Below are 26,294 nucleotides of genomic sequence, written 5' to 3' on the forward strand. Positions count from 1 at the left end.
GCTCCTTCCAGCTCCTTCCAGCTCCATCCTCTCCTCCTGATTAACACAACCTGGTGAGCACCACCCTGGGTCAGGATGCAGGGAACATGGGGCGGGACAGTCTCTACCTGAAGTCCTGTGTCTTCCTGGACCCCTCACTCACGAAGGGCTCAGCCAACTCCAGAACATAAGAAGAGCAGAGACATGCAGGGGACATTAGGGTGCAGGGGAGGTGACACACGCGCAGAGGCCAAGGGCTAGGTTGGGGGCTAAGGTGGGCAACGGCAAGCATCCTGAAGCCTAAACTTGCAAGGAGATGGTTTGGGGTGGCTGGAGCGGGTCGGAAAGCAGGGGACATCCTGCCCGGGGCCAACTGTCCAATAGTCAGGGACATGGCAGGAGGCAAGCTGCGTGTGCCGAGCAGACAGTTAGAATGGGCAGCCTCCGCTTGCGATGCCTCAGCTGCTCAGTCCCGTCCCCACACGTCTCCCCCCTCACCCCATTTTACAAATGAGCCTCAGGCCCCACAGAGCTAGGTGACAGGCCCAGGACCACACAGGCTGGATGAGGGGCTGAGCCAGGATTGCTCCCAGGTCTTCCGGGCTCTACACTGGGAGGGTTAGAGAGCGTTTCCCCTCGGCTTGTGTTTGGCTGGAAGAATGCAGGTACAGCCCATCCATGCCCAGTGTGGTCATTCATGTCTCAGGTGTGTAGACACACACACGTGTGCATGGTGCTGTGACCTGTCTTCCTGCGTCCTTTTCCCTTTAGAGCCCTTCTCCTGTCTTTTTAGTTGGCTGCTCGTTAGTCAACATTTGAAAGCCCGCTATGAGAAAATGCCTCATGCTTGAACTGGATGGAGAATGAAGAGGTGCTTTCTCTGCTGCGGAGGGGACAGTCTGATGTAGCGGTTGAGGCACAGCTGGCCTTGAGCAACCACTGGGCCTCTCTGGGTCTCAGTTTTCACATCTGAGAAGTGGGCGTGCTGGGGCCGGCCCCGTGGCCGAGTGGTTAAGTTCGTACGCTCTGCTTCTGTGGCCCAGGGTTTCACCAGTTCGGATCCCGGGCGCGGACATGGCACTGCTCATCAGGCCGTGCTGAGGCAGCGTCCCACATGCCACAACCAGAGGCACTCACCACTAGAATATACAGTTATGTACTGGGGGGCTTTGGGGAGAAGAAGAAGAACACAAAAAAAAGATTGGCAACAGATGTTAGCTCAGGTGCCAATCTTAAAAAAAAAAAAAAAGTGGGCATGCTAACAGAGATGCAGTGGGGATCCTATATAAACCTTTAGAGCCAAAACTGCTCTGTATGGCTTGGTTCTTCTTTTACATCCTCTGGGCTTTGTCTCAGCGCGGTGCAGTTAGAAAGGTCCAGATCACTGGTTGACCTGTGTGTGGACTAGTTGGCTTGAAGGAACAAAGCAGAACTCAGAAATGTCTGGCGTCGTGCAGCCGGCAGCGAGTCTCGGCCAACTGGCACTTCTGTTGCTGCGTGATGTCCCCCGTGCCCTGGCTGGCTGCCCTGCCTGGGAACAGGCAGAAGCTGTGAAGGTGCAGGACATTGGTTCTCATGGCCAAGAGAACCACCTGCTAAGGCCGCTGTCGCCACGAAACCCAGAGGCTTTACCAGGTCTCTGCAGAGACCCCGTCCATTCCAGAGTGGCCTCAAAACAGCCCTGCCAGGGGCTGGCCCGGTGGCACAGCGGTTAAGTGCGCACGTTCCACTTCTTGGCAGCCTGGGGTTTGTCGGTTCGGATCCCGGGTGCGGACATGGCACTTGCTTGGCAAAGCCATGCTGTGGTAGGCATCCCACATATAAAGTGGAGGAGGATGGCCATGGATGTTAGCTCAGAGCCAGTCTTCCTGAGGAAAAAGAGGAGGATTGGCAGCAGTTAGCTCAGGCCTAATCTTCCTCAAAAATAAAAAAAAAAATAGCCCTGCCCTGTGCCATGGTCCCTTCTGTAGTGGCACTCATGCTCCACAGGTGTAGGCAGAAGCAGGCATTGTCAGAATTGCATTTGTGCCAAAGGCCCTAGGGACAGAATTCATGGGCCACCAGCGGCAGGTTTAGGGTTGTCGAGGGCCCAAAGCTGTGAAGGGTTGGTTGCATGCAGGCTGGGGTAAAAGTGATCTTCGTCCTCCCCACGTCAGGTGGACCTGTTGTGGCCAGCGGCTCTCTGAATGGCCCCCTCTTCTTCATTGATCCTTTGAAATAGGAGCTGGGGCTCCGAGAACATTCCGGATGCCCCAGGTTTCATTCCTTTAAGCAGTCTTTTTGTCTAATGATCAAGGAGTCTTCACAAGGGCTTGAAGAGCACCTGGCTGGCTCAGAGTGGCCTTTTAAGTACGCACCAAAGGAGGCAAGGGTTCCAAGAAAGCCTCTCATCCAGCTGGGGCAAAGCGTTTGACTCGGGCCGGCTGGGCCGCTGCCGAAATGCCAGCTGACCTTGAGTTTCCATCCAGGTGGATTACGAAAACCGGCTTTGTTTTGTTCCTCGTCGAACCCCTCAGGCGGGCTTTCTTGACATCGACTTTACCAAAGGGGAGGAAAAAACAAAACAAAACAAAAAACTTGCCCCCTCAAAACCCACAGTCCTCTGGGGGAGGGCACGCTTCGCTGACCCGCAGGTTTTTTGGGGTCTTTGTGGGCTCTGCCAGGAGCAGGCCACTAGCAGTGGGGATGGAGCACGTCACCAAGTGGTGGAACAGACGGGCTTCTTCCACGGGCTCCTACAGTGTCAAGGAGGGGCTGCCGGGCAGGCCCCGGGTCAGAAATGGAGGACTGAGGCCAGATAAGGAATCGGACAGGGATACGGCCACATAGTCACTTTGAAAGCAGGGCGGCCAGCCTTCCACCCACTCTCTCGAAGTTCCCTAACTATTTCCACAAACTCTTCATCATCCTCAGGATAAACCGAAGCAGCTCCCACGGACAGCGCCCGAGAGCAGAGCTTCCTCCCAGGCCTGCTGTCAATGTGTGCGGCCCTCGCGTGGGTGCCCGGGCTGGCCAGCCCTCCAGCTGATCTGGCCCGGGTATGCTGCCTGGGGGAGAGAGGGAAGACCAGAAAATATGCTTTAGGACAGAGGCAACTGAGAAATTCTAAAGTGGTAACCCAGGGTTTTTTGGGTTTTTTTTAATTGTGGTAAGATGTGCATAACATGAAATTTCCCGTCTTAGCCATGTTTAAGTGTGCAACCATCACCGCCATCCACCTCCAGAACTCTTTCGTCTCAGAAACTGGAACTGTCCTCATGAAGCAGTACCCCTCCATGCCTCTCGCACCCAGAGCCGGGGACCCTTTTACTGTCTGTCTCCTCTAGAGAAGTGGGATCCTACGGTATTTGTCCTCTGTGACTGGCTGATTTCGCTTAGCATAGTGTCTTCAAGGTTCAGCCATGTCGTAGAGTTTCCATCCACGTGTCAGGATTTCCTTCTTTTTAAAGGCTAAATAATATTCCATTGTATGGATACAGCACGCGTTGTTTGTCCATTCCTCCATCCATGGACACTCGTTTTGTTTCCACCTGTTTTGAATTGACTATTGTAAATAGTGCTGTGAACGCTGATGTACAAATATTTGTTTGAGTCTCTGCCTTCAAGTCTTTGGGGCAACCTGTTTTGACAATCTGTGCCAGGGCCCTTCTCAGTGGCTCTGACCAGCCCTCAGACTTCCTTCTCCTTCCTTCCACACCCCTCCTTCTGCCCCGGCTCTTCCTTCCACCCAAACCAGCTCCCAGGCCACCTCCTCTGAAGGCCTTTCTAGAGCCCGCGTCCCCTGTCCCGGCGATGCTCCCGCGCCTGACGCCTCCAGCACTTTCTGCTTCTCCCCTGCAGTGCGCAGTCTGTGCTGCGTCACAGGCCCGTCACCGGCTTCGCTCTCCCGTGAGATCCCGTCTCCTGGCGGCCGGGGACTGGCGTCCTCAGGTCCTCCCTGAATGGAGTCAAGTGTTGTGGAGAAGACTGATTGATTCTGCTTTAATGAGCCAAGTTGAATAAAAGATGAAAGACTGTTCTTTTTTAATGGTGCCTGAGCCATTATTCCAAAATGGTGCCTACAAGCTACCTGCAACTGGTCGTAAACACATAAAGCGAGGCCTGGGGAGGACGGAGCCAGCTGCTGGCAGGGACGGTTCCTGGGGGCGGGGGGCCCTGGGCAGAGTGAGGAGGCGTCGGGAAGGGTGCTTCCACGGCCAATTCCACACACTTCAGTGTTTTTTGAATTCTTAACCACAAAAATGAATTTATTACTTACAATTTTAAAATTTTGTTCTGACTTTTTACTTTGTGATGATTGTGGATTCACATGCAGTTTTAAGAAGTATTACTTACAAATTTTAAGCAATAAAAAAGTACAGGGAGTGTATTTTAAGGTAAAATTATTTGCCGTGTGAAATCATTTCCATTCCCACACCAGGAGGAAAGTCGATCTCCGCCGTGTAAGAGCAAATGAATTTCCGTTTCCAGGGTGGTGCCCTTTTCCCAGCAGGACAGCTCGAAGGATTGGTGCCTTTTCCAGCGTGCTTGGCTTGTTTCATGTATTAGTCCTCCCCGGGCTCTTTGCTTTGCCGGCTCTTCCCTCCCCTTCAAGCCTCACCAGGGCCCCCCAGACCACCCCTCAGGAGTGGCCGCTCCCAGCCCCTCTGCCTCCCACTGTTGAGCTCATGTCCTTCAGAACACTCCAGGACACAATCATTCCTGGACGCATTTGCCTCCTCATTCTCCACCGGAATGAAGCTCCACATGGGTGGGGACCGCACCTAGCTGTCCCCAGAGCAGGGAGGCACTCAGAAGTTTTTGTTGAATACATGAGTATTTTCTGAGGTCGTGCTTTGTGCATGACCCTTTGCTGGGAGATGTACGAGATGAATCAGGCAGGAGAGAATGGGCACACAGTGACTTCTGTTTATTGAGATATCGTTCATGTAACATCAAAGCACAATGGACAATGGGGGCAACGCAGTGGCATTTAGCACTTTCGCAAAGTCATGCAACCATCACCACTACCTGATTCCAGAACTTTTTCATCACCCCCAAAAAGAAACCTCATACTCTACAGTTAAAACCCACTTCTCACTTCCTCGGCTTCTGGCAACTGCTAATCTGCTTTCTCTCTGGATTTACCTGCTCTGGACATTTCGTATAAATGGAATCATACAATATGTGGCCTTTTGTGACTGGCTTCTCTCACTTAGCATAATGCTTTCAAGATTTATCTGTGCTGTAGCATGGGTCAGTACTTCATTACTTTTTACGGCTGAGTAATATTCCATTGTATGGATAGACTACATTTTGTTTATCCATTCATCAATTGGTGGACATTTCTATCATTTCCTCTTTTTGGTTAATCTGAATAATGCTGCTTTGAACATTCATATACAAGTTTTTTGCGCAGACAAATGTTTTCAGTTTTCTTGAGTATATGCCTAGGAGGGGAACTTATGGGTCACACTTTTACTCTATGTTTAATTTTTGAGGACATCGTGACTGTTTTCTGCAGTGGCTGCACCATTTTTTATTCCCATTAGCAATGTATGAGGGTTCCAATTTCCCCACATCCTCACCAACACTTGGTATTTTCCATCTTTTTATTGTAGTCCTAGCAGGAGTGAGGTGGTATCTCATTGTGGTTTTGATTTGCATTTCCCTAATGGCTAATGATGTTGGGCATCTTTTCATGCGCTAATTGGCCATTTGTATATCTTCACTGGAGAAATGTCTATTCAGATACTTTGCCCATGTTTTCACTGAGTCACTTGTCTTTTTATTGTTGTGTTTTATGTATATTCTGAGTACAGCCCCTTATCAGATGTGTGATTTGCAAATATTTTCTCCCATTCTGTGGGTTGTCTTTTCACTTTCTTGCTATTCCTTTGAAGCAAAAGTTTTTAATTTTGATGAAGTCCAATTTATCTACTTTTTCTTTGGTTACTTGTGATTTCGATGTCATATTGAAGAAACTATAGCCTAATCTGAGATCAAAAAGATTTATGCCTATGTTTTCTCCTAAGATTTTTATAGTTTTAGCTCTTCCATTTAGATCTTTGATCCATTTTGAGTTAATTTTTGTGTAAGGTGTGAGGTAAGGGTCCGACATCATTCTTTCACACGTAGATATCCGCTTGTCCCAGGACCATTTGTTAAGAAGACTCTTCTTTCCCCCGTTGAATTGTTTTGGCACCCTTGTCGAAAAACAATTGGCCATAGAGATATGGGTTTATTTCCGGACTTTCAATTCTATCCCATTGATCAATATGTCTATCCTTATGGCAGTACCACACAGTCTTGATCACTGTAGCTGTGTGATAAGTTTTGAAATTGGGAAGTGAGTCCCCCAACGTTGTTCTTCTTTCTCAGTATTGTTTTGGCTCTTCTGGGTCCCTCGCATTTCTGTGTGTATTTTAGAACCAGCTTGTCGATATCTGCATAAAGGGCAGCTGGGATTTTGATGGGACTGTGTTGAATCTATGGATCAGTTTGGGAAGCATCGCCATCTTAATAGTATTAAATCTTCCAATCCGTGAACAGGGACATCTCTTCATTTATTTAGGTCTTCTTTACTTTGTCTCAACAATATTTTTGTAGTTTTGTGTACAAGTCTTAGACTTCTTGTGTGTGTGGTAAATGGAATTGTTTCTTAATTTCATTTTTGGATTGTTCACTGTTAGTGCATAGAAATGAAATTAATTTTTGTCTGTTGATCTTGTGTCCTGCCACTTGGCTGAATTCATTTCTTAGTTCTAATAGGTTTTTTGGTGTGTGGGTATGAATTCCTAAGGATATTCTGTAGGCAAGATTGTGTCATCTGTGACTAGAGGTAGCTTGACTTCTTTCTTTCCAATCTGAATGCCTGTTATTTCTTTATGTTGCTTAATTGCCTTGAGTATAACCCCCCGTACAGTGTCGGATAGAAGTGGCAAGATCAGCCGTTCTTGTCTTGTTCCTGATCTTAGGGGAAAAGCTTTCCGTCTTTCACCATTGAGTATGACGTGAGCTGTGGGTTTTTCATAGATTTTGTTTATCAGATTGAGGAAGTTCCTTTCTATTTTTAGTTTGGTAAGTGTTTTCATTATGAAACAGTGTTGGATTTTGTAAAACGTTTCTTCGGCAGCTATTGAGATGATCGTGTGGTTTTTATCCTTTATTCTATTAATCTGGTGTATTACATTGATTGATCTTCGTATGTTGAACCACCTTTGCGTTCCTGGCATAAATCCCACTTGGTCATGCTGTATAATCTTTTTTATATGTTGTTAGATTTGGTTTGCTAGTGTTTTGTTGAGAATTTTGTGTCTGTATTCATGAAGGATATTCATAAGGGCCTAAACTTTCCTGTTCTTGTGATGTCTTTGTCTGGTTTTGGTATCAGCAAGTGTCTTTATACAAAGTCGAAAGCGAAACACACAAAAGAGGATGATAAATATCTAAAGATTTCCCAAGAAATAAAGGAAAATCAGCACGTATTGGCTACCTGCTACATGTCAGACACTCTACTTAGCAACTTCCCGAAGGATGAAGAGAAATCACCATGGAGAAAGTGATGTTTAAGCTGGGCCTTGGAGAATGAGAAGAAGGGCAGGCAGCCCAGAGGGAGCGACCTAAGTAAGCAAATGCCTGGAGAGAGGACCCCACAGGGTGGAAAGGAAGTGAGCTGTCCAGTTTGCATAGGATATGTGCGGGGCAGGTAAAGAGGCGTACGGGGTTGAATAATGTCTCCAAAATTCATCTCCACCTGGGAACTCAGAACGCGACCTTATTTGGAAATAGGGTCTTTGCAGATGTAATTAGTTAAGATGAGGTCATTCTGGATTAGGTGGGCCCTAATCCGATGAGTAGTATCCTTATAAGAAGAGAAAACAGAAACACAGAGACGCACACACAGACAAGGGCCAAGTGGGGACGGAGGCAGAGATTGGAGCGATGTGTCTACAAACCAAGGAAAGCCTAGGATTGCCGGCAACCCCCGAAGCTAAGGAGGGAGCCTCCCACAGACCTTCAGAGGGCGCCTGGCCCTGCCGACACCTAGGTTTCAGACTTCTGGTCCCCAGAGCTGTGAGAATAACCTCCTACTGTTCAAGGCATGCAGTGTGGTACCTTGTTGCAAATAGGAAGCTTGTACAAGGGAGAAGGAGCAAAGACGAGCTGATGCCAGTTCCTGGAGCGTATTACAGGCCAGGCGAGGCCTGGGCTTTCCTGGTAGACTGACCGCAGGCCGTTCTGAGCCAGGAGCTCGGGGCCAAGGGGAGGGGTAGACACGTTTTCAGGGATGCTTTTTAAAAGATGTTGCTTTTTAAGAGATGCTTTTAAAAAATAGAGCTTTGTTTTCCTCTTTATCTTCCTTTGTTTTCTTTCTAAGTAGTTGTCTCTGGGAGTCGAACACCACATGGGTCAGGAGCTGGAGCTTTGGGTCTGCCGCCCCTGGCTGTCCACACCCGCTCTGCCATTTATCTCCTGCGAAATTTGGGGACTTCGCTCCTGGCCTCAGTGTCCTTAGCTGTAGAATGGGGTTAATAATGGCTCCCTCATGGGGTTGCTATAAGGAAGTCTTTCAAGCTCCCTGGCACGGAGGGAGCCGCCAGTGAATGGCAACCACGGCGATGAGTGCTTATCTGTGCCTCACTTTTTCCTGTACTTTTTTTCTTTTTGAAATTATCCTTATTGGTTTTACAATATAGAAAGCAATGCAGACTTCTTGTAAAAAAAAAAAAAAAAAGAGTGTAGAAGATTAGCTTATTATTTCTGATTAAAAATGATACATTATTCCTTTTAGAAAAGTTGTGAAATAAAGAACAAGATGAAAATAAACTATAATCATACCATCTAGAGATGACCGTTATTATAATTTTAGTGCAGTTTTCTACTTCCATAATGTATTTATGTAAATATAAAGTATCTATAAATATACATTATATATAAAGCCATATTGAGATCATATTTCACATAGTTTTGCATCCTACTTTCTTCATTCAGCGTAATAGTATGAGCATTTTCTTTGGTCGTTAAATACTTTTATAAAATGTTTTGTCATAGCTTAATGGCGTTATATCATATGAATGTGCCACAATGTATTAAAATATTCTCCTATTGTTGGAATTTAGCAATAATACTGAGTTGAATATTGGTATTTTTTACAACTTTATTGAAGTATAATTGATGTACGATAAACTGCGTATATTTAAAGTGTACAGTTTTCTGAGTTTCGACATATACCTAACCCATGAAACCATCGCCGCAATCAAGATAATGAACATGTCCATCACCCCCAAAAGTTTCCTTGCGTCCCTTTATAATCCTTCCTTCCCTCCCTCCAGCCCCTGCCCCCAAAGCAACTAACCTGCTTTCTGTCACTGTAGGTTAGTTTGTGTTTCCTGGAATTCTGTATAAACCAAATCATGCAGTCCCTACTGCTTTCAGCCAGCAGAGTGATTTTGCGGTGTATCCACATTGTTGCGTGTATCAGCAGGTCCTTCATTTTTATTGCTGAGTCGTAGTTCATTGCCCGTATATACCACAATTTGTGTATCCATTCACCCGTTGATCCCTGGGTTGTTTTCAGTTCTTAGCTATTACAAATAAAGCTGCTGTGAACATTTATGCAGAAGTATTGCCTGTGGACATATGTTTTCATTTCTCTTGGTAAATGGCTGGGTCCTACAGTAGGCGTGTGTTTTACTTTTTAAGAACCTGCCAAAGTGCTTTCCAAAGTGGTTGCAACATTTCTCATTCCCTTGAGCAGTGTGTGAGAGTTCCACTCCTCCGGGTCCTCATCAGCGCTTGGTCTGGTCAGTCTTTTTCGTTTTAGCCAATAGCAGTGTGTAGGAGCAGCTCATCGTGGCTTTAGTTTGCAATTCCCTGATTAGTAATGATACCGAGTATCTTTTCATGTAGCCTTTTGAGTCTGGCTTCTTTCACTTAACATAATACATTTGCGATTTGTCCATGTTGTGTGTATTCGTGGTTTCTTCCTTTTTACCACTGAGTAGGATTCCATTATACATACGTACCACTGTTTATTTATCCATTCACCAGTTGAAGGGCTTATCTGTTGATTCTTGTTCTTGCAATTATGAATAAAAACTGCTATAAACATTCACACAGATTTTTGTGCGAGCCTTGTCATTTATCTTGGATAAATACCTAGCAGTAGGATTGCTGAGTGGTATGGTAAATGTGTTTGAATTTATAAGACACTGCCAGACTGTTTTCCAAAGGGGCTTTTTCATTTTACATTCCCACCAGCAACGTGTGCAAGTTCCAGTTACGCTGCCTCCTGGCCAGCTCTCTGTTCTGTCAGTTTTCCTTTGTTTGTTTTTCAGTCATTCTAATACATGTGTAGTGTGTCACACTGTATGTCTTTGTGTCGCATTGTGGTTTCCATTTACGTTTCTCTCATGATCAACGATGTTGAGCACCTTTTCATATGCTTATTTGCCACCTTATTTGATGAAGTGTCTTGCCAAATCTTTTGCCCATTTTAAAATTTTGTTGTTTGTTTTCTTATTACTGAGTTTTGAGGGTTCTTTATAAATTGTAGATATAAATCCTTTATCAGATATGCATTGTGCAAGTGTCTTTTCCCAGTCTGTGGCTTGTCTTTTGATTTTCTTAATGATGTCTTTCAAAGAGCACAAGTTTTCCATTTTAATGAAGTCCAGTTGATCGATGTTTTTCTTTTATGGATCATGCTTTTGCTGTCGTATCTAAGAAATCTTTGTCTAACAATACCACTGAGTTTCAAGAGTTCCCCGTACATGCTTTGGATACAAGTCCATTATTGGACATATGTGCTGTGAATGTTTTCTCCCAGGCTGTGGCTTGCATTTTTGTTTTCTTTAATGGTGTATTTTGAAGTTAGGTATCACATCTCGGTCTGTGATCCATTTTGAGTTAATTTTTGTGTATGACATGAGGAAAGGGTTGATGTTAATTTTTTGCATAGAGATATCCAGTTGATCTCACCATTTGTTGAAAAGCTATTCTTTCTCCGTTGAATTGTCTTTGCATCTTTGTTGATAATCAATTGATCATAGTTGTCTCTTTCTGAACTCTCTCCTCTGTTCCATTGATCTAAAAGTCTACCTTTTCACCAATACCAAACTGACTTGATTACTGTATGTTTATAATAAGTCTCAAAATCAGATACGTCCTCCAACTTTGTTCGTTTTAAAATAATTGCTTTGGTTATTGTAGGTCTTTTGCATTTCCATATGAATTTTATAGTCAGCTTGTTGATTTCTACCCAAAAAAAATCCTGCTAGAATTTTGATGGGGATTGTGTTGAACCCTTAGATCAATTTGGCAAGATTACCATCTTCACGATGTTGACTGAGTCAATCCATGGACATGGTATAGCGCTCCATCTATTTAGGTTTCCTTTAACTTTTCTCAGCAAAGTTTTGTGTTTGTTATTTGTTGGACTTATTCCTAAGTATTTTATGTAGGTTTCTTTTTTTCTTTTTGCTATTATAAATGGAATTTTTCTTTATTGACATACAATTGATATATAACATTATATTGGTTTCAGACGTTGTGTTGTCAAGCTGGAGCTGCAGTGTTGAATTAAGAATATGCAGATATGACCTGCTGAATGAGGGAGCACATGCCACCCACACGGGGTCAGCTCCCACTTTGGGGAAGTGAAACCCATGAGGCCATTTGGATTGAAGGCACAGTTTCAATACACCCACACAAAGGAAATAGTCATAAGATTTATTACTTACAGTTCCCAGAAGCGAAGGGGCGTATGAGCCGGGGAAAGGGCAGTTGTCTCTCCCAGGTCATGACGGAGCAGGAGATAGAGAGCAGGGTAGCAAGCACCTGCTACCCTGGTTGGGATGGATGTCAGAAACTTTTCATAGGCTTAATTCTAAGCGATTATTTTAAAAGATGCCCCCAGGAGAGATAAGGGAGAACTTACGACAAGAATCCTAAATTTAAGTCCTTATCTAAATGTGCAGACTCTGGATGTGAGCAGGGTTATCCTACTTTAAAATGCCTAGGCAGCAACTCAGAAAAATGAAAGTTGTTTTCCTCAAAAGCTATTTTCTCAAAAATTGTCTTTCTTATCCCAGGTGTATAACATAATGATTCCACATTTGTATATATTGCAAAACGGTCCCCACGATGAGGCTAGTTTGGAATCTTTTATTTATAATATTTTCCAATTGTGTGTTGCTAGACTTTAAGAATACAATTGATTTTTCTGCATTAATCTTTTATCCTGCAATCTCACCAACTTCACTTATTAGTTCTAACAGTTGTTTTGGAAATTCCATGGGATTGTTCATGTAAACAACCGTATCATCTGCAAATTGGGACCGTTTTCCTTCTTCTCTTCCCATCTTTATGCACTTTCTTCTCTTTTCCTGCCTCGCTTGGAGGCTGGAGCCCCCAGGGCTGTGTTGACGAGAGTGGTGAGGGCGGGCATCCTCGCCTATCCCCGTCGTGAGGGAAAAGGTTGGTCTCCTACATGTGGTATGATGGCAACTAGAGTGAGGCAGGTGCCCCTTATCAATGTGAGGTGGCGCCCTTCTAGGCCTAGTTCCCTATGGTTTTTGTCATGAATGAGTGTTAGATTTTTGTCAGATGCTTTTTCTGCATTCATGGGTGTATTTTTTTTTGGATATTTCTGGCTCTTAGGATCAATACCTGGAAATAAAAGTAGAGGATGAAAATGCATAAACATTTCAAGCTGTTTGCATGCTAATTCCTGGTTGCCATTCAGGGCAATTTGACCGGTGTAGAGTCCCCCGAGTCATGCAAGAATGTTTCCCCAAACCCTTACCTACAGTGAATATTCTAATTTTTAAATTACCGGCAATTTCGTAGACTTCCCCCTAAATGATATCTTATCCCATTTGCATTTATTTCATTACTCTGGACTTGAAAATTTTATTGGTTATTTGTATTTATTCTCTAGTGATTTGTTTTTTCTTATCCTTTTGACATTTTTCTATTGGGAATTTTTTCTTTTCTTTTTGATTTACATACTTTTTTTCATATTAGAGATGTTGATCTCTGTCATATGTATGTCCCAGTTTGTTCTTTGGCTTTTTGTTTTGTTTTTAATAGATTGTATTTTTTTAGAGCAGTTTAGGTTCATAACAAAATTGAGCGGAAGGTACCGAGATTTCCCATATACCCCCTGCCCTGCCCACATGCACAGAACCCCACTATGGACATCCCCCACCGGTGGTGCATTTGTTACAATTGACAAACCTCAGTTGACACATCATTATCAACTAAAGCCCACAGCTTACGTTAGGGCTCATCTTGGTGTCGTGCATTCTGTGGATTTGGACACGGGTAATGACACGCATCCACATTACAGTATCCTACAGTCATTTCACTGCCCTAAAAATCCTCTGTGCTCCGCCTGTCCACCCCTCCTTCCCGCCACTTCCTGGCCACCACTGATCTTTTTACTGTCTCCATAGTTTTGCCTTTTCCAGAATGTGATATAACTGGAATCATACAGTGTGTAGGCTTTTCAGACTGGCTTTTTTCAATTCGGAATATGCATTTAAGGTTCCTTCCTGTCTCTCCGTGGCTTGATAGCTCATCTCTTTTTCGTGCTGGATAATATCCTCTTGTCTGGATGGACCACAGTTTGCTTGGCCGTCCACCTACTGAAGGACATCTCGGCTGCCTCGAAGTTCTGGCAATTATGAGGAACCATCAAAGGGGGGCATTATTTCCAGCCCCCCTCACCCCATCGTTCCCACTCCACACACACACAACAACACCCTCCAAAACCTGCACACCCTTCCCAACATGCCATGCCCTGCTCTCCCCATGGGGTGGGCTGAAGTTTCCAGAAACCAGATTCAGGATGGAGGCTCACGCTGGCAGAGACATGGGCAGAGGCCCCCTCTCCGCTGCTGTGGCCAGAAGGACTGGTCCCCTGGAGGAGGAGGAGCTGATTTCAAACCAGGAAAGAGCCCCAGAGAGAGGGCCCACCCCACTCCTTCCTGCAGCAACTCGCCTCCACAGGCAGGAGCCTGCTTAAACCCTTTACAACTCCCAGGGGGAAATTATTGGCATTAATTAATTGATTGATTAATTAATTCAGGACACTATACTTGAGACCTGGGGCTCCATCGAATTAACATTCAGCTGACTCTAAAGGCTCGGAACAAAGAAAAGCAGGAGCATTTAGAAGTTTGAATATTTCAAAATAGTAAAATCTGGCCCCAGTGTCTCTTTGACCTTGAGAACCACAACTCAATAATTTTGGAGGTTTCTTCCTCCCTCCTCAAGCCTTTTCTGAAAGTGGACACTTCTGGTATGCGTGTATGAGTTATCTATTGCTGCGTAACAAACGACTCCAAAACATAGCCGCTTGAAATAGCAACCTTTTATTTGCTCACAGTTCTGGGCTAGGCTGGTGCTGCCGGGCTCTCCCCGGCTCCTTCAGGCAGCCGTGGCCAGCTGGAGGCTCGACTGGGTGGAGGGTCTGCAATGGCCTCTGTCCACATGGGTGGGGGCTCCGGTGCTGACTCTCATCTGGGCCTCGTCCTCATGGTCTCGTCTCTCGTGCCTGGGCTTCCTTATCTGGCAGCAGGATGCACCAAGAGTGAGAATGCAGAAGCTGCCAGGCCTCCTGAGGCCAGGCTCCAGAGCTCACAGAAAGGCGCTTTCACCGCATCCTATTGGCCAAAGCAACTCACAGGGCCGCCTGGATTCCGGGGCTGGGGAATCGACTCTGTGCCTCACATTGCGTGGGTTGCCAAGTGGAGAAAGAACTCACTTGCTGTGTTTTGCGGTGACGATGCTGGCATTTCTCTCTTTCGTTTCTGTTTTTGCATTTTGGTGATCCTTAGAGCACAACAAAACTAAGAAACGCTGTATTTCCTAGCGTTTAGCATCTTCTGGTTCTATCTATAAAACATTTTAAACTTGCAGTTTGGAGAATTATTGCCTAAATAAACTACCCTTTTAATTTTAATGCAGCACACATAATAATTTTATGACCAAGCCAAATTATAACCAGCACATATGAATAGTCTTAAAACCAAATTGCTCCACGTGTGTGAAAAGATGAAAAATAAAAACTGTGCATATTTCAATTTCCCCAAGATTTTATTTCTTTACGATTTTTTTTTTCTATGACTTCAAAATTCCCAGACCTTTTACATTTTCATCCCAGGCATGAGCATTAAATGACTTCGCGTCCTATGCCAGGCCTGTGCTGGGAGCTGGAGATGCAGCAGCAGCCAGGGTACAGTTGTGACCCTTGGCAGGCGATGTCGTCCTCCATGACCTCGATGGCCATACGGTCATCTGCCATCACAGACCCTAAATAACAGGGAGCTGAGGCTTCCGTCAACTTTGCTCCAGTTTGAACCCCTGGAACCCCAGCTGTAGGTCCCAGGCATAGTGTCTTGAATTAATTAATCGATCAATTAATTAATGCAAATAATTTCCCCCTAAGGAGTTGTAAAGGGTTTAAGCAGGCTTCTGCCTGGAGGCAAGTTGCTGCAGGAAGCTGCGGGTGGGCCCTCTCTCTGCAGCTCCTTCCCCCCCGGGGGACCAGTCCTCCCACTGCAACAGCAGAGCAGGTCTTCCCCCCCGTGATTCTGCCAGAGTGAGTCTCCATCCTGGCTTGGCCTGCCCCACAGGGTGAGCAGGACGCCCCAGGTTGGGAGGGCGTGCAGGTTTTAGAGGATCCACTCGGAGCCTGTGGAGAGGGGAGGATGAGGGGCGGGGGCTGGAAATAATGCCACCCTTTGGTGGCTCCCCTCCAGCTGGTTTGGAGGCCAGCCCGGGATGGGCCGGCCGGCCGGGGACGCACGCCGAGCACATGCTCCCCGGCCGCTGCGGCCGCATTGTTCCATAAGCAGATTATGAAACGCCGCATGAAGTGGCCTGGCGGGGGAGCTGACTTCAGACCTGCGACTTGCCTTGTTTCGCAAACAATAATTGCACAGCGCAGCCCAGTCAGGGTCCACTCGGGAAGACGGGAGAATCCCTCAGCCTTTTGGGGTCCGAGTTTGCTGTGTGGCCACAGTGGGTCAGCTTATCCGCCTATCTTGCCATCCGGGTATCTATCTTGACCTGAGGCTGTCTCCTCGGAAAGCCCAGGTGCCCCACAGAAATGGAAGGACCAGGCTCTGTCGCCTCCTCAGACGGGTGGGGAAGAAAGCCCCCTCCCACCCCCCAGGCCGGGTGTTGTTCTAGAAGCAGCGAAGGGTCTGAAAGGGCAGCCTTTCTCTTTGAGGAAGTTCCGAGTTCTGAGGGACTGTGCTCAAATCATCCAAGACTGGGTACCCGCTGGAGGAAGAGGTGCCTCTGACACTTTTATGTCCTGGGCTAAAATGAGAAAGCAGGATAAGGCGACAGCAGGGGTCTCTCTGTAGGATGCTGGGCTCAGAGTCCAGACCGAAGCTTGCCCTTAGCCTGCGTGGACGTCAGCAGGCATTTGCTGGATGTTACCATTAAATCTCAAGAGAGAGCATTTAGCCTGTGGGGTGGCTGAATTCATGTAATAAAATATTTTGCAACTGAGGTTCTAAACAAATTCATGAATTTTTTTAAAAAAAAGCAGAATAAGTGGGGTTGTATTGTGAACTTCAAACTTAGAGGCAGTGAAATATGCCGGTGAGGACATGGGCCACAAAGCTTGGGTTCAAATCCAGCTCCACCGCCTGATAGCTGTGTGGTCTGGAGCAAGTTACTTAACCTCTCTGCGCCTCAGTCCCTCTTCTGTACAATGGAGGTAACAACACTACCCATCCCAGAGGGTGGGCCAGGCCCATGCTGAGCGTTTGTAAATGTTCCTTGTTTATATTAATAGTATTAATAACCCAAATGTTTCCTTACTGAACCAACACTTTTTCAGGAAAATAGTGAACCAATCTAAATCCAAAAGGAAGCTCCGTGCTGTCCGAAATGGTCATGAAACAGCTCCTCTTAGGAAACCCTGAGGACCAGGGTGCCCAGCACTGAGCGCTGTGCAGCCATAGTCTACACAAAGCCCCATTTTTACCCTCGCGTTGCAAATGTGGAAACAAAGGCTCAGAGGGGCTTGGTAACATTGCCAAGGTCACACAGCAAGGGCCAGTCAGTGTGACCTCTTCTGTCACCTTGACCACTTACTGCCTCTATTGAAGTGGAACTGAATTTGACCACGAAAATGCTTTCCCATCTACATGAAAATGTCACTGGGCATGACCTTGACGGGATTCCTTCACTCCTGGTGTCTCTGGAGAGCCTGTGACGTGCACGTGTGTTTGGTGTGCGTGTTTCCACGGTTTCCCCCAGCCCTCCCCTGCCCTTCCCCCCTGGCTGCATGGACAGAGAAACGTGTGGCCATCACCTGACCTGCTCCAGCAGCTCCCCCTCCAGCGCGGACGCCCACCTGCGCTTCTCGGACAGTGACGGCCTCCTGCAGACCCCGCGCTGGGACGAGCCACAGCGGGCGTGTGCCCTGGAGCAGATCTGTGGCGTGTTCCGTGTGGACCTGGGGCACATGCGCTCCCTCCGCCTGTTTTTCAGGTGAGCTCCATCTCTTGGTGGCTTCCCGGAAGTCGGAGGTTGTGCCGCGTCCGGGCGCGGGCTGGGGCTCCGGGGTCAGGGCCCCGGCTGTTTCACTAACGCCAGCATCCCTAAACCAGTGCTTCCCAACATCACTGTCTCATCAGCAGTGGTACCTACTATGACTGCCCCACGGGAACCTGGTCGGGTGGCTCCCTAACTCTTCCATCTGCCCTCAGGGTGTTGGTAGCCGGCTATTGCTTGGAACTCTGGCTTGGGGGAAGAAGCGAAGAAGCCAGACCAGGGCTGCACAGAGAGTAGCGTCTGCAGGCTGCTCCCTGTCACCCACCCAGGGGCTCTGCAGCTCGCCCGTGTGCTCAGAACCGGGCTGCGGCTTTCTGATGGGCGGACCGTGGCTATTAGTGTCCTGCCTAATAGTTACATCTCTCCTCCCGAAAGGCAGGGTGGCCCAGTGAGAGACAGTGCCAACCACAGACCTGCTTAGAAGAAACAGGCGCGTCACTGGAAGGGGTTGCCCCACCAGAGACACATTCCGGCCTTTCACGGAAGGGCGGCGAAGGTGGGGCTGCCCGCCTGATGGATGTGCCGTGAATTTCCCTGCAGGAGTCTCCCAGAGTGCCACCCGTGAATGATGTTCTCTCAGTGCCCGCCCCACCTGGGTTCAAAACCTGCTTCCACTCCGCTGGTCTCCTGGAGAGAAAGGACTGGGCGGCCTGGCGGGTGGGAGCGGGGGCGGCAGGCTGCTCTGGCAGGTCTCCCGGGAGCGAGGCCGGCCCTGCGTCCGGGCCTCCCCAGGAGGGAGCTGTCTTGCCTTCTTCAGCAGAGGGGGCAACGGCATAATTCTGTCCCCCTCCCACTGGCAGCCAAACTGCACACACGGGGACACTTCCCGTTTCCTGCCTCTGAGGTCGGGCGATAGCGCGGCCTCTGATTAGGCCTGGAAGAAAAAACCCGTTGTTTACGCGTTCTTCGGTCTTTTCTCTGCCCGCTGTCATGGCCGCTCAGCGACGAGGCCTGCACCAGTGGCCAGCTGGTGGTCGCCAGCCAGGAGAGCCAGTACAAGGTTTTCCACTTCCACCACGGGGGCCTGGACAAGCTGTCGGACGTGTTTCAACAGTGGAAATACTGCGCCGAGACGCACCTCAAAGACCAGGTAGGCCAGAGGCCCAACTGGGGGTTGGGAGGGGGACACCTGGCTGCTGGGACCCCCCGCCCCGGGTCCAGGACTTCCCCCGCACAGGTCTCTGCTCCCGAGCCCGAGGCCTCCCGGGTGTGACCCGTGGTCGCTGGGTGGCTGATAGAACAGCAACTTTGGTCTTGAGACATGGGTTTGAGAGGCCCAGGGCTTCTGTGAAGTCAGAGCTCGGCACTTGAAAAATCATGTTTTGACAAGGCTTCCTGCCATATTTTGCTCAATCTACATACAAATGTAATAAGAGCTCTCTAATTATCTGTTTAAGATACTGTATGTGCTTATTAGAAATGGGGCTGACTTTAAAATTCCCTGCCTTCCACAGAGCCTCCTGCTGGCTCCCCTTATTAAAGTAGCATGGCGCTTTTTTCCCCCTACATTGAACAACCTTTGATTTTTGAATTAAATGTCAGCTGCAGTTTCGCCCTGGATTCGTGACTGCCCGTGGAGACAACCTGACAGGCGGGCTCCCGCTCGCAGAACAGCGACCCCATTGTATGCGGCCAATCACGTGTAATTTATTGCAGGCCCTCCCGGCAGAGGGAAGTTGGGCCGAACGAGGCATTAATTCCGTGTTTGCGGCCGGGGTGGGAGGGAACGCGGGGGGCGGCGGCGAGGGGCACGGCGGTTGGTGGGAGTGGGCCGGCCGGGGAGCTGAGCGGCCAGGGGAAGCCGATGCTGGGATGAAGGTATTTTCATTTTAATTGCGTCTAATTACACTTGCCATTTAGGGGTTTGTGTGCAGGGGCGGGCGGTCCCCCTCCTTTCAGGAGAGAGAGAGAGTCTTTCACGTTCTGGGAAGACAGCACCGCTCCAAAGCCCAGAGTCGGGGACGCTGATCTTGCCCGTTCCCTCCTGTCCAGCAGGTCGCCGACGAAAAGACGTGCATGCGGTTCTCCATCCGTCGGCCCAAACTGCCCTCGTCCGAGACGCACCCCGAGGAGAGCATGTACAAGAGGCTGGACGTCTCCGCCTGGCTGCGCCACCTGAACGAGCTGGGCCAGGTGGAAGAGGAGTACAAGCTGCGCAAGGTGAGGCCGGGCCCTCGGGAGGGTGGCCGGCCAGCCGGGGGGAAGGGGGCCGGGCACCCTCGGGGGCCACCTCCAGGGGGGCCTGTGCCCTTGTGCGAGGAGCTGTGTGAACACGCCCGATGAAGCAATCAAAGCCGCCGGGTTGAAAAAGAAACCTCCCGAGCGGGTTTGGGGGATCCCGCGTCAGCCTGTATAGAAGGGCGCACGGTGAAATGCAGCACTTGCAAACCCGAGGATTAGGCCGCGACGTGAGAACGACACGTTAATCTGAGCGCCACCCCAGGGGGGGCATTGACATTGAAATGAGCCTGGTTTGTGTCCTGTATGGGAATGGAGGGCCGGCTCTTTCCCCTGCAAACATGTGCAAATTGCAGCGATCTGAATCAAGGCATCAGTTGTCAAGAAGGCGCAGCAGAGCCACCAAAACACACGTCTCCCGGGATTTGGGGGTGCTCTCAGCGGCCCTGTTTTGGCCCCTCCCCAACTTTCGCCGCTTCCTCCAGGCCATTTTCTTCGGCGGCATTGATGTGTCAATCCGGGGGGAGGTCTGGCCCTTCCTGCTGCGTTATTACAGCCACGAGTCCACGTCGGAGGAGAGGGAGGCCCTGCGGGTGCAGAAGCGGAAGGAGTACGCGGAGATCCAGCAGAAAAGGTGACCGCCGCCCGGCCAGCCCGCCCCCAAACCGCGGAGGGAAATGTCCTTTGAAAAGGCAATTGGAGGTGCAATTCAGCATTGATAATACGTTCCGTGACCCATAGTCTCTTTCGAAAATGGGTCTCCCAGGAACGTGAGTGATAGGGTTGGCTAAGTGCAGCCATTATCCCGAGCGCTCAGCCTCGGGACCACGGCCTCTTTAGCTGCATGTCAAGGTCTTAGAATTCGTTTTCAGAAACAGACTTAACGAGGCGCTGACATCCTACCGCTGGACGCTGGGGTGGCAGCCGGCCTCAAGGGGCCAGCCGGGAGCCCACTGCGGAGGTCTGTCTGGGCCTGGCTGACCCCAGGCCGAGGTCAGCTCTCCCCTCCCGGACGCAGGGACCCATGAGGCCAAGTCAATGTTGGGAAAGGCCTCGGACACGCACCTCCAAGTCAGCGGGGAGCTGGAGGGTTTGCAGCGGCAGCAGCACCCCAGGCCCCTTCTGGGGAGCAGGGGCTCTGCTGCAGTGTGCACAGCTCGCTGACCCCAGCGGGTGCTCTGCTCCGGGCCAGGCTCTCCATGACTCCCGAAGAGCACAGAGCCTTCTGGCGCAATGTGCAGTTCACCGTGGACAAGGATGTGGTTCGCACAGATCGGAGCAACCAGTTCTTCCGAGGCGAAGGCAATCCCAACGTGGAGAGCATGAGGTACCCGCCTCCCCTGGGCCGCACCGGTCCTCCTCGCAGAGGCCTGGGCCCAGCTCCCCGCCTCACTTCCTCACCTGCCCCTCTGTGAGCGTCCCCTTACCCCTCGGGCCTCAGCTGACCCTCTGGGAAGTGGGCAAGCAGCAGCAGCATCTGCGGGGGTTAGGGGTCAGGTGTCTTTCTTCCTTCCTTCACAATGCCCGGAAGTAGAGGATCGTTAGCTACTTCGGCAATGTCGATTGGCCTCTTATGGCCCCAGCGTCCCAGGGAAGCCCTGTAGGTCCCGCCCAAGGCTGCCAGCAAAGGCCCCCATCCTCCGGGCCTCCACCAAGACTGGCCTTGCTTGGCTCACAGCAACCATGGATGAGCCTCTGTCTCCCAGTGGGTGGTCCTCGCAGTGATAAAGCCACACTGAGCCCGGGGTTGGCATCTTTGACATTCTGCTGCTGCCTGGCAAATAATTGCACAAAATTAGCAGCCCATAAAATGTCCCTGCCAGCCCACCCTTTGTCACAGGCAGTCGGCCATTAAGAAAATGAGACCCACATTCCTCCTTCCCCTCTGCTCCAGAGGTCTGGGCATGGTGACTGGTTAATTGCAGGCCACTCAATTTCCCAAGGCTTCAGAGACAGTCCCCAGAGCTGCCCTCCTTCCCCTGAGATCGAGGCGAAGGAGGGGCATCCTGGCAGCCCAGGGTCTCCAGCCTGGGGTTCTGCTGGTGCTGGCCCGGGTGACATGCCACCAAGCAGACAGCAAGGGTGGGCTATGTTGTGGCCACTCTCCGCCAACCGCCCTGCTCTCTGCACCGTGTCGCCAGGAGGATCCTGCTGAACTACGCCGTGTACAACCCGGCCATCGGCTACTCCCAGGGCATGTCGGACCTGGTGGCACCCATCTTGGCCGAGGTCCTGGACGAATCAGACACCTTCTGGTGCTTTGTGGGTTTGATGCAGAATACCATCTTCGTCAGCTCTCCTCGGGACGAGGACATGGAGAAACAGCTGGTGAGGCTCGGGGACGTGTGGTCGAGGGCAGCCGGGAGAGAGCACGCTGCCCCCTCCCCTTGCTGCCAGGGGTCATGTGTGGTCAGCAGGCAGCAGAAAAGCCGGGTGGGCGTTGCCAGTGTAGTATGGGGGGCTTAGCCCTGGGCCTCTGGGGAAGAGTCAGCTTTCCCAGGAGGGACGCAGGCTGCTCCCAGGCCTCAGGACCCACTCTGCCATCCTCACCCCATGCTCCCTGCAGGCCGGACTGTGCAGAGTCTGCCCCTGGGGCCTCCCACCTCCCTGCTCGGAGCATCCCAGCCCAGGCTCCGTCGCAGGGTGAGGAGAGAGGGCCCATCGCAGCTGGTCCTGTGCTTTATCAGACAGGTCTTCAGGTCCGTCTGGGCTGCTCCCTGCCAGGGTCCAACACAGCCAGGGTTCCTGAGTGGGGACAGGAACCGGAAGAGCTCCTGAAGCCACCCTGGAGCCCACTGGGCGGTTGTCACACCCTACCCAGCAGGCCTTCCCTGCACGGCCTCCCCTAACCCACACAGACCAGGCAGCACTAAACGCTGGGGCGGGGACAGGCAAAGCTGGGCAAGCCGGAGCCAGGAGTGTTCACTCGTCACTCTTCACAGCACCTGTGTGTTCCAGGCACCTGCCAGGTGCCAGGTGCCGGGCTCTGTGGCCTGGTCTCAGCACCCAGTCCAGGAGAGCGCCTCAGCCTGAAAGCTGACAGCTGGGGGAGAGGATGCTGGGTGCAGGGGAGCGATACAGAAAGGGCCCTGGTGACCGAGACGGGAAGGAAGGCAGGGGGACCAGGCTGACTCCCTGTTGCGTAGGGTCTGGCCCTGGGCACTGCCAAGACTTGGCTGAGCACAGCGTTCTGGGCAGTGACACTGTGTGGCCTGGTCTTGTTGGACCAGATGCAGTGAGGGCAGAGCTGGATGCGGGGCCTCGAATGCCAGGGCCATGGACTAACTGTCATAGGGCCACTGAAGACTGGAAGGGAGAGCACAGCGGAGGGTGTGAGGACGAGGGAGCGGGAGCAGGGAGGCGTGGACTGGAACAGAGGACACCTGGGCGGGGGTGGGGAGTGTCCTGAGGGAGGGGTCAGCTGCACGCCTGGACTTGACCCTGCTGTGGGCCACAGGGTGGAGAAACTGGCCAGTTGAGAAGGATCCTCAGAATGAGTTCCTACAAGGGCCCCGTGCCACCCCAGCGGCTGTCTTGAGCAGGAACAATGGGCCACTTGTGTGGGAAGGGGCCTGTGAGTCACCGAGCCCCTGCCCCAAGATCCCCCGGCCCAGCCCGCCCACCCTCGGAGCCGCCGTGATGTCAGGTTTCCACAGTACCTGGGGAGGCAATTATGGGGTCTGACCGGATTCGGCCCTGATGGGCTCATGCAGCCCGTGGCCCGGTGACTCGTGACTGCTGGAGATTGATTTTCCGACGGCTCTGGTGAGGTCAGCAGCCCCAGCCAGGCGCTGCCAGAAATAGCCTCGATCTTGTCCCGCGTCACTGGGTGGTGACCTTAAGTGCCGGAATCGAGCGTCCTGGGGTTCAGAAACCGCCCCCCCTGCTCTAAATCGGCTCTGAAAGGTGACGGATCCCAGCCATCCGAGCGGAAAGTGGTTGGGCGGGGTTTCTGTGGATGATCCACTTGCACCCCCAGGAAGGACGGGGCGTCAGACGCAGCCCACAGGGTGCTACGCTCTGCCTTGCCCTGGGCTGTGCCACAGAATAGTCTGAAATCTGGGATAAACCAGCAGAGACAGGTGTGAGTCAAATTCAGCGGCAGGATAATATGAGCAGGCGCAGACGCACATAGCAGATAGAGACCCCGTGAACGGCTCGCCTGCTTTTCAGGGGTGGGGTGCCCAAGGAAGGGCCCTGGTGGGAGTGGGCTTCCTGGGCCGGCCGGGCGGGCCTTCGCGGGGCTGGGGTGCTGACTCGCCCCGGCCTCGCCCCCAGCTGTACCTGCGGGAGCTGCTTCGGCTGACGCACCTACGCTTCTACCAGCACCTGGTCTCGCTGGGGGAGGACGGCCTGCAGATGCTCTTCTGCCACCGCTGGCTCCTGCTGTGCTTTAAACGGGAGTTCCCTGAGGCCGAGGCGCTGCGAATCTGGGAGGCCTGCTGGGCCCACTACCAGGTGAGCCAGGGCGGGCATCGAGGGTGGGGGCCAGGACCTCGGCCCCGGAGCGACAGTCACCATCCCGTACCTGGCCCGAGGGGCCAGCGTAACTGTGCACTTCCTCTGGGGTCCCCTCTTCTGCAACTCCCGACCCCCCCACAAAACACTGCAGCCCCTCATGCAGCAACTGCCTTCTAGTCCCACGCGGCTGGCTTCCCACCTGCAACTCGCCTCCCAAGGAACTGAAATCGATGCAAATTGCCCGCTGACTACCACGTTCTGGGGCTGAGCTCGCTCCTGTCACAACCAATCAGCGTGAAAGACACTGAGGGGGCCGAGCAGGCCAGGAAGCCAGTGCCCACCCCGCCTGCCCCCATCGGGACGGCTCAGGGAAAGGGTGTGAGAGCCTGCTTCCCCATCAGCCCCTCTAGAGAGCCCAGGACCAGCCTGCGGTCCCCGCCCGGAGATGTCGATTTCCACTTGCCGTCCACCATTATCAGCATCTCCTCAACAGATTCTCCTGGGAACGTGGCTCTGGCCCCATCACATGGCTGCGACGCCCAAATTAGTGACAAGCTGGCGATGTTCAAGGATGGGCAAGTCTCTCTGAATCCATCAGCCTTTAAAAAAATAGTATTGATGCATCTGGGAGAGGGCCGGGACCCTTTCTGCGAGAGCAGGCTCCATCCTCACTGAGCAGCCCCGGCACGTTGCAGGGAGATGGGAACAGTCACCAGCCCACAGAAGTGTGCCCCCGCATTTCCCACCCTTACGGAGGTCGCTGGAGGACCGTATCTGGCAAAAGTGAGTCTGAAGAAACCCACGCTGGTGCTACACTCGGTCTTTGGAGCCATCTGTCCTGCCTGCCTCCCGCCCTCGCCGGGTCTGGCTTCACTGCCCGCCTGGATCAGCATGCTCGACGTGGACATTCAGGGTGAAATATCTGCACTGATCCAGGGAGCACTGGCATGGATGGTGCAAGACGCTGGGTTGCTTTTTGTTTTTCAAAAATCGTGTCGGCTTTGCCGGGCCTCGTTGCGTGTTTTTCATGCAACCCTCAGCCGCAGAGTTGCCGCCTCGTTACATCGTGTTTACGGAAGTGTTACAAGTGACCTCTGAGCATCACCCAACAGATGGGGCCCTTTCTCGTGGTGATTTTCATTACTGGGATCTAGCAAAAATCACAGGGTGGGGGGCCAGCCCGGTGGTGCAGTGGTTAAGTTCGCACACTCCCCTTCGGCAGCCCAGGGTTCGCCGGCTTGGATCCTGGGCGTGGACCTAGCACAGCCTATCAAGGCACACTGTGGCAGGTGTCCCACATATAAAATAGAGGAAGATGGGCATGGATGTTAGCTCAGGGCCAATCTTCCTCAAAAAAAAAAAAAAAAAAACCATCACAGTGGAGAAGCCTATTTGGCCATCTCTGTTGGCTGCCGTTTGCTTGAAGTCCACAAACCAAGTTCACGCCATTTGGGGGCTTTCGGCTAAATTTAGCCTTGATCAAATTAGTCGCTCCCGGGTGGGGAGGAGGTAGGATGACGGTGGTGGGGGCAGGCTCATTCATCAGGAGCGAGCCAGAGGGGGCGGTGGGGGGTCACTACCAGTGGTGCCTTTGACTTGTAAAGTGACCTCTGAGTGAGAAAAGCTCTATTTTATCCATTTACTACTAGTTTGCCCATGGGGGCTGGGCTGCCCTGGGCCCTGTCCAGGGAACTGAAATTAGTCCTGCCTGCCGTCCGCCTTATTTAGGACGTGCCCCACCTTTTCCTCCCCACGTTCCTCTCTGGGAGGAGCTGGACATCCTTCCTCCCGGAATCCCTCTGCTGTCTTCCCACCCTGGCCAGGGTTCAAAGAGCTGCAGAAGGATCTCCTGAGCTGCAGCAAGACCATCCTGGATTAGTTCGGAGGATGGGGCTGGCAGTCCGAGGCCCAGCGGCCTAGCGGGTGGTCTTTGCCGAGCGGGTGGGGTGGGGGGCATTTGCTCCCATAATTTGGCCCACATCGTGGGCTCCACCCTGCCCGGTTCAGGAACGCAGTTCCGCCTGGCTGGGTGGTCGACATCCAGAGACTAAACACGGGCTTCCTGGTGGTCCGTGTCCTTCCTCCTCTCCCGGAAGCGAGTGTGAATCAAAGAC

At 51.1% G+C, this 26,294-nt stretch overlaps 1 protein-coding gene across 11 annotated transcripts in view; it reads left to right on the plus strand.

The window, feature by feature from the left end:
* Positions 1-26,294, plus strand: part of TBC1D16 (TBC1 domain family member 16) — an 81,562-nt gene that overhangs the window by 48,306 nt on the left and 6,962 nt on the right. For 5 of the 11 annotated variants that reach the window (XM_023651873.2, XM_070226820.1, XM_070226817.1 and 2 more), the window contains 7 exons: positions 17,317-17,478; positions 18,484-18,631; positions 19,534-19,701; positions 20,205-20,353; positions 20,912-21,046; positions 21,861-22,047; positions 23,998-24,177. In XM_023651873.2, coding sequence (XP_023507641.1) covers positions 17,317-17,478; positions 18,484-18,631; positions 19,534-19,701; positions 20,205-20,353; positions 20,912-21,046; positions 21,861-22,047; positions 23,998-24,177 — 1,129 coding nt within the window. Of the gene's footprint in view, positions 1-17,316; positions 17,479-18,483; positions 18,632-19,302; positions 19,360-19,533; positions 19,702-20,204; positions 20,354-20,911; positions 21,047-21,860; positions 22,048-23,997; positions 24,178-24,581; positions 25,186-26,294 lie in introns of those variants that run through there. The other 6 variants (XM_023651876.2, XM_070226819.1, XM_070226822.1 and 3 more) reach the window with 5 other exon arrangements.

Source organism: Equus caballus, chromosome 11, assembly GCF_041296265.1.
Source record: "Equus caballus isolate H_3958 breed thoroughbred chromosome 11, TB-T2T, whole genome shotgun sequence".
Taxonomy (NCBI): Eukaryota; Metazoa; Chordata; class Mammalia; order Perissodactyla; family Equidae; genus Equus; species Equus caballus.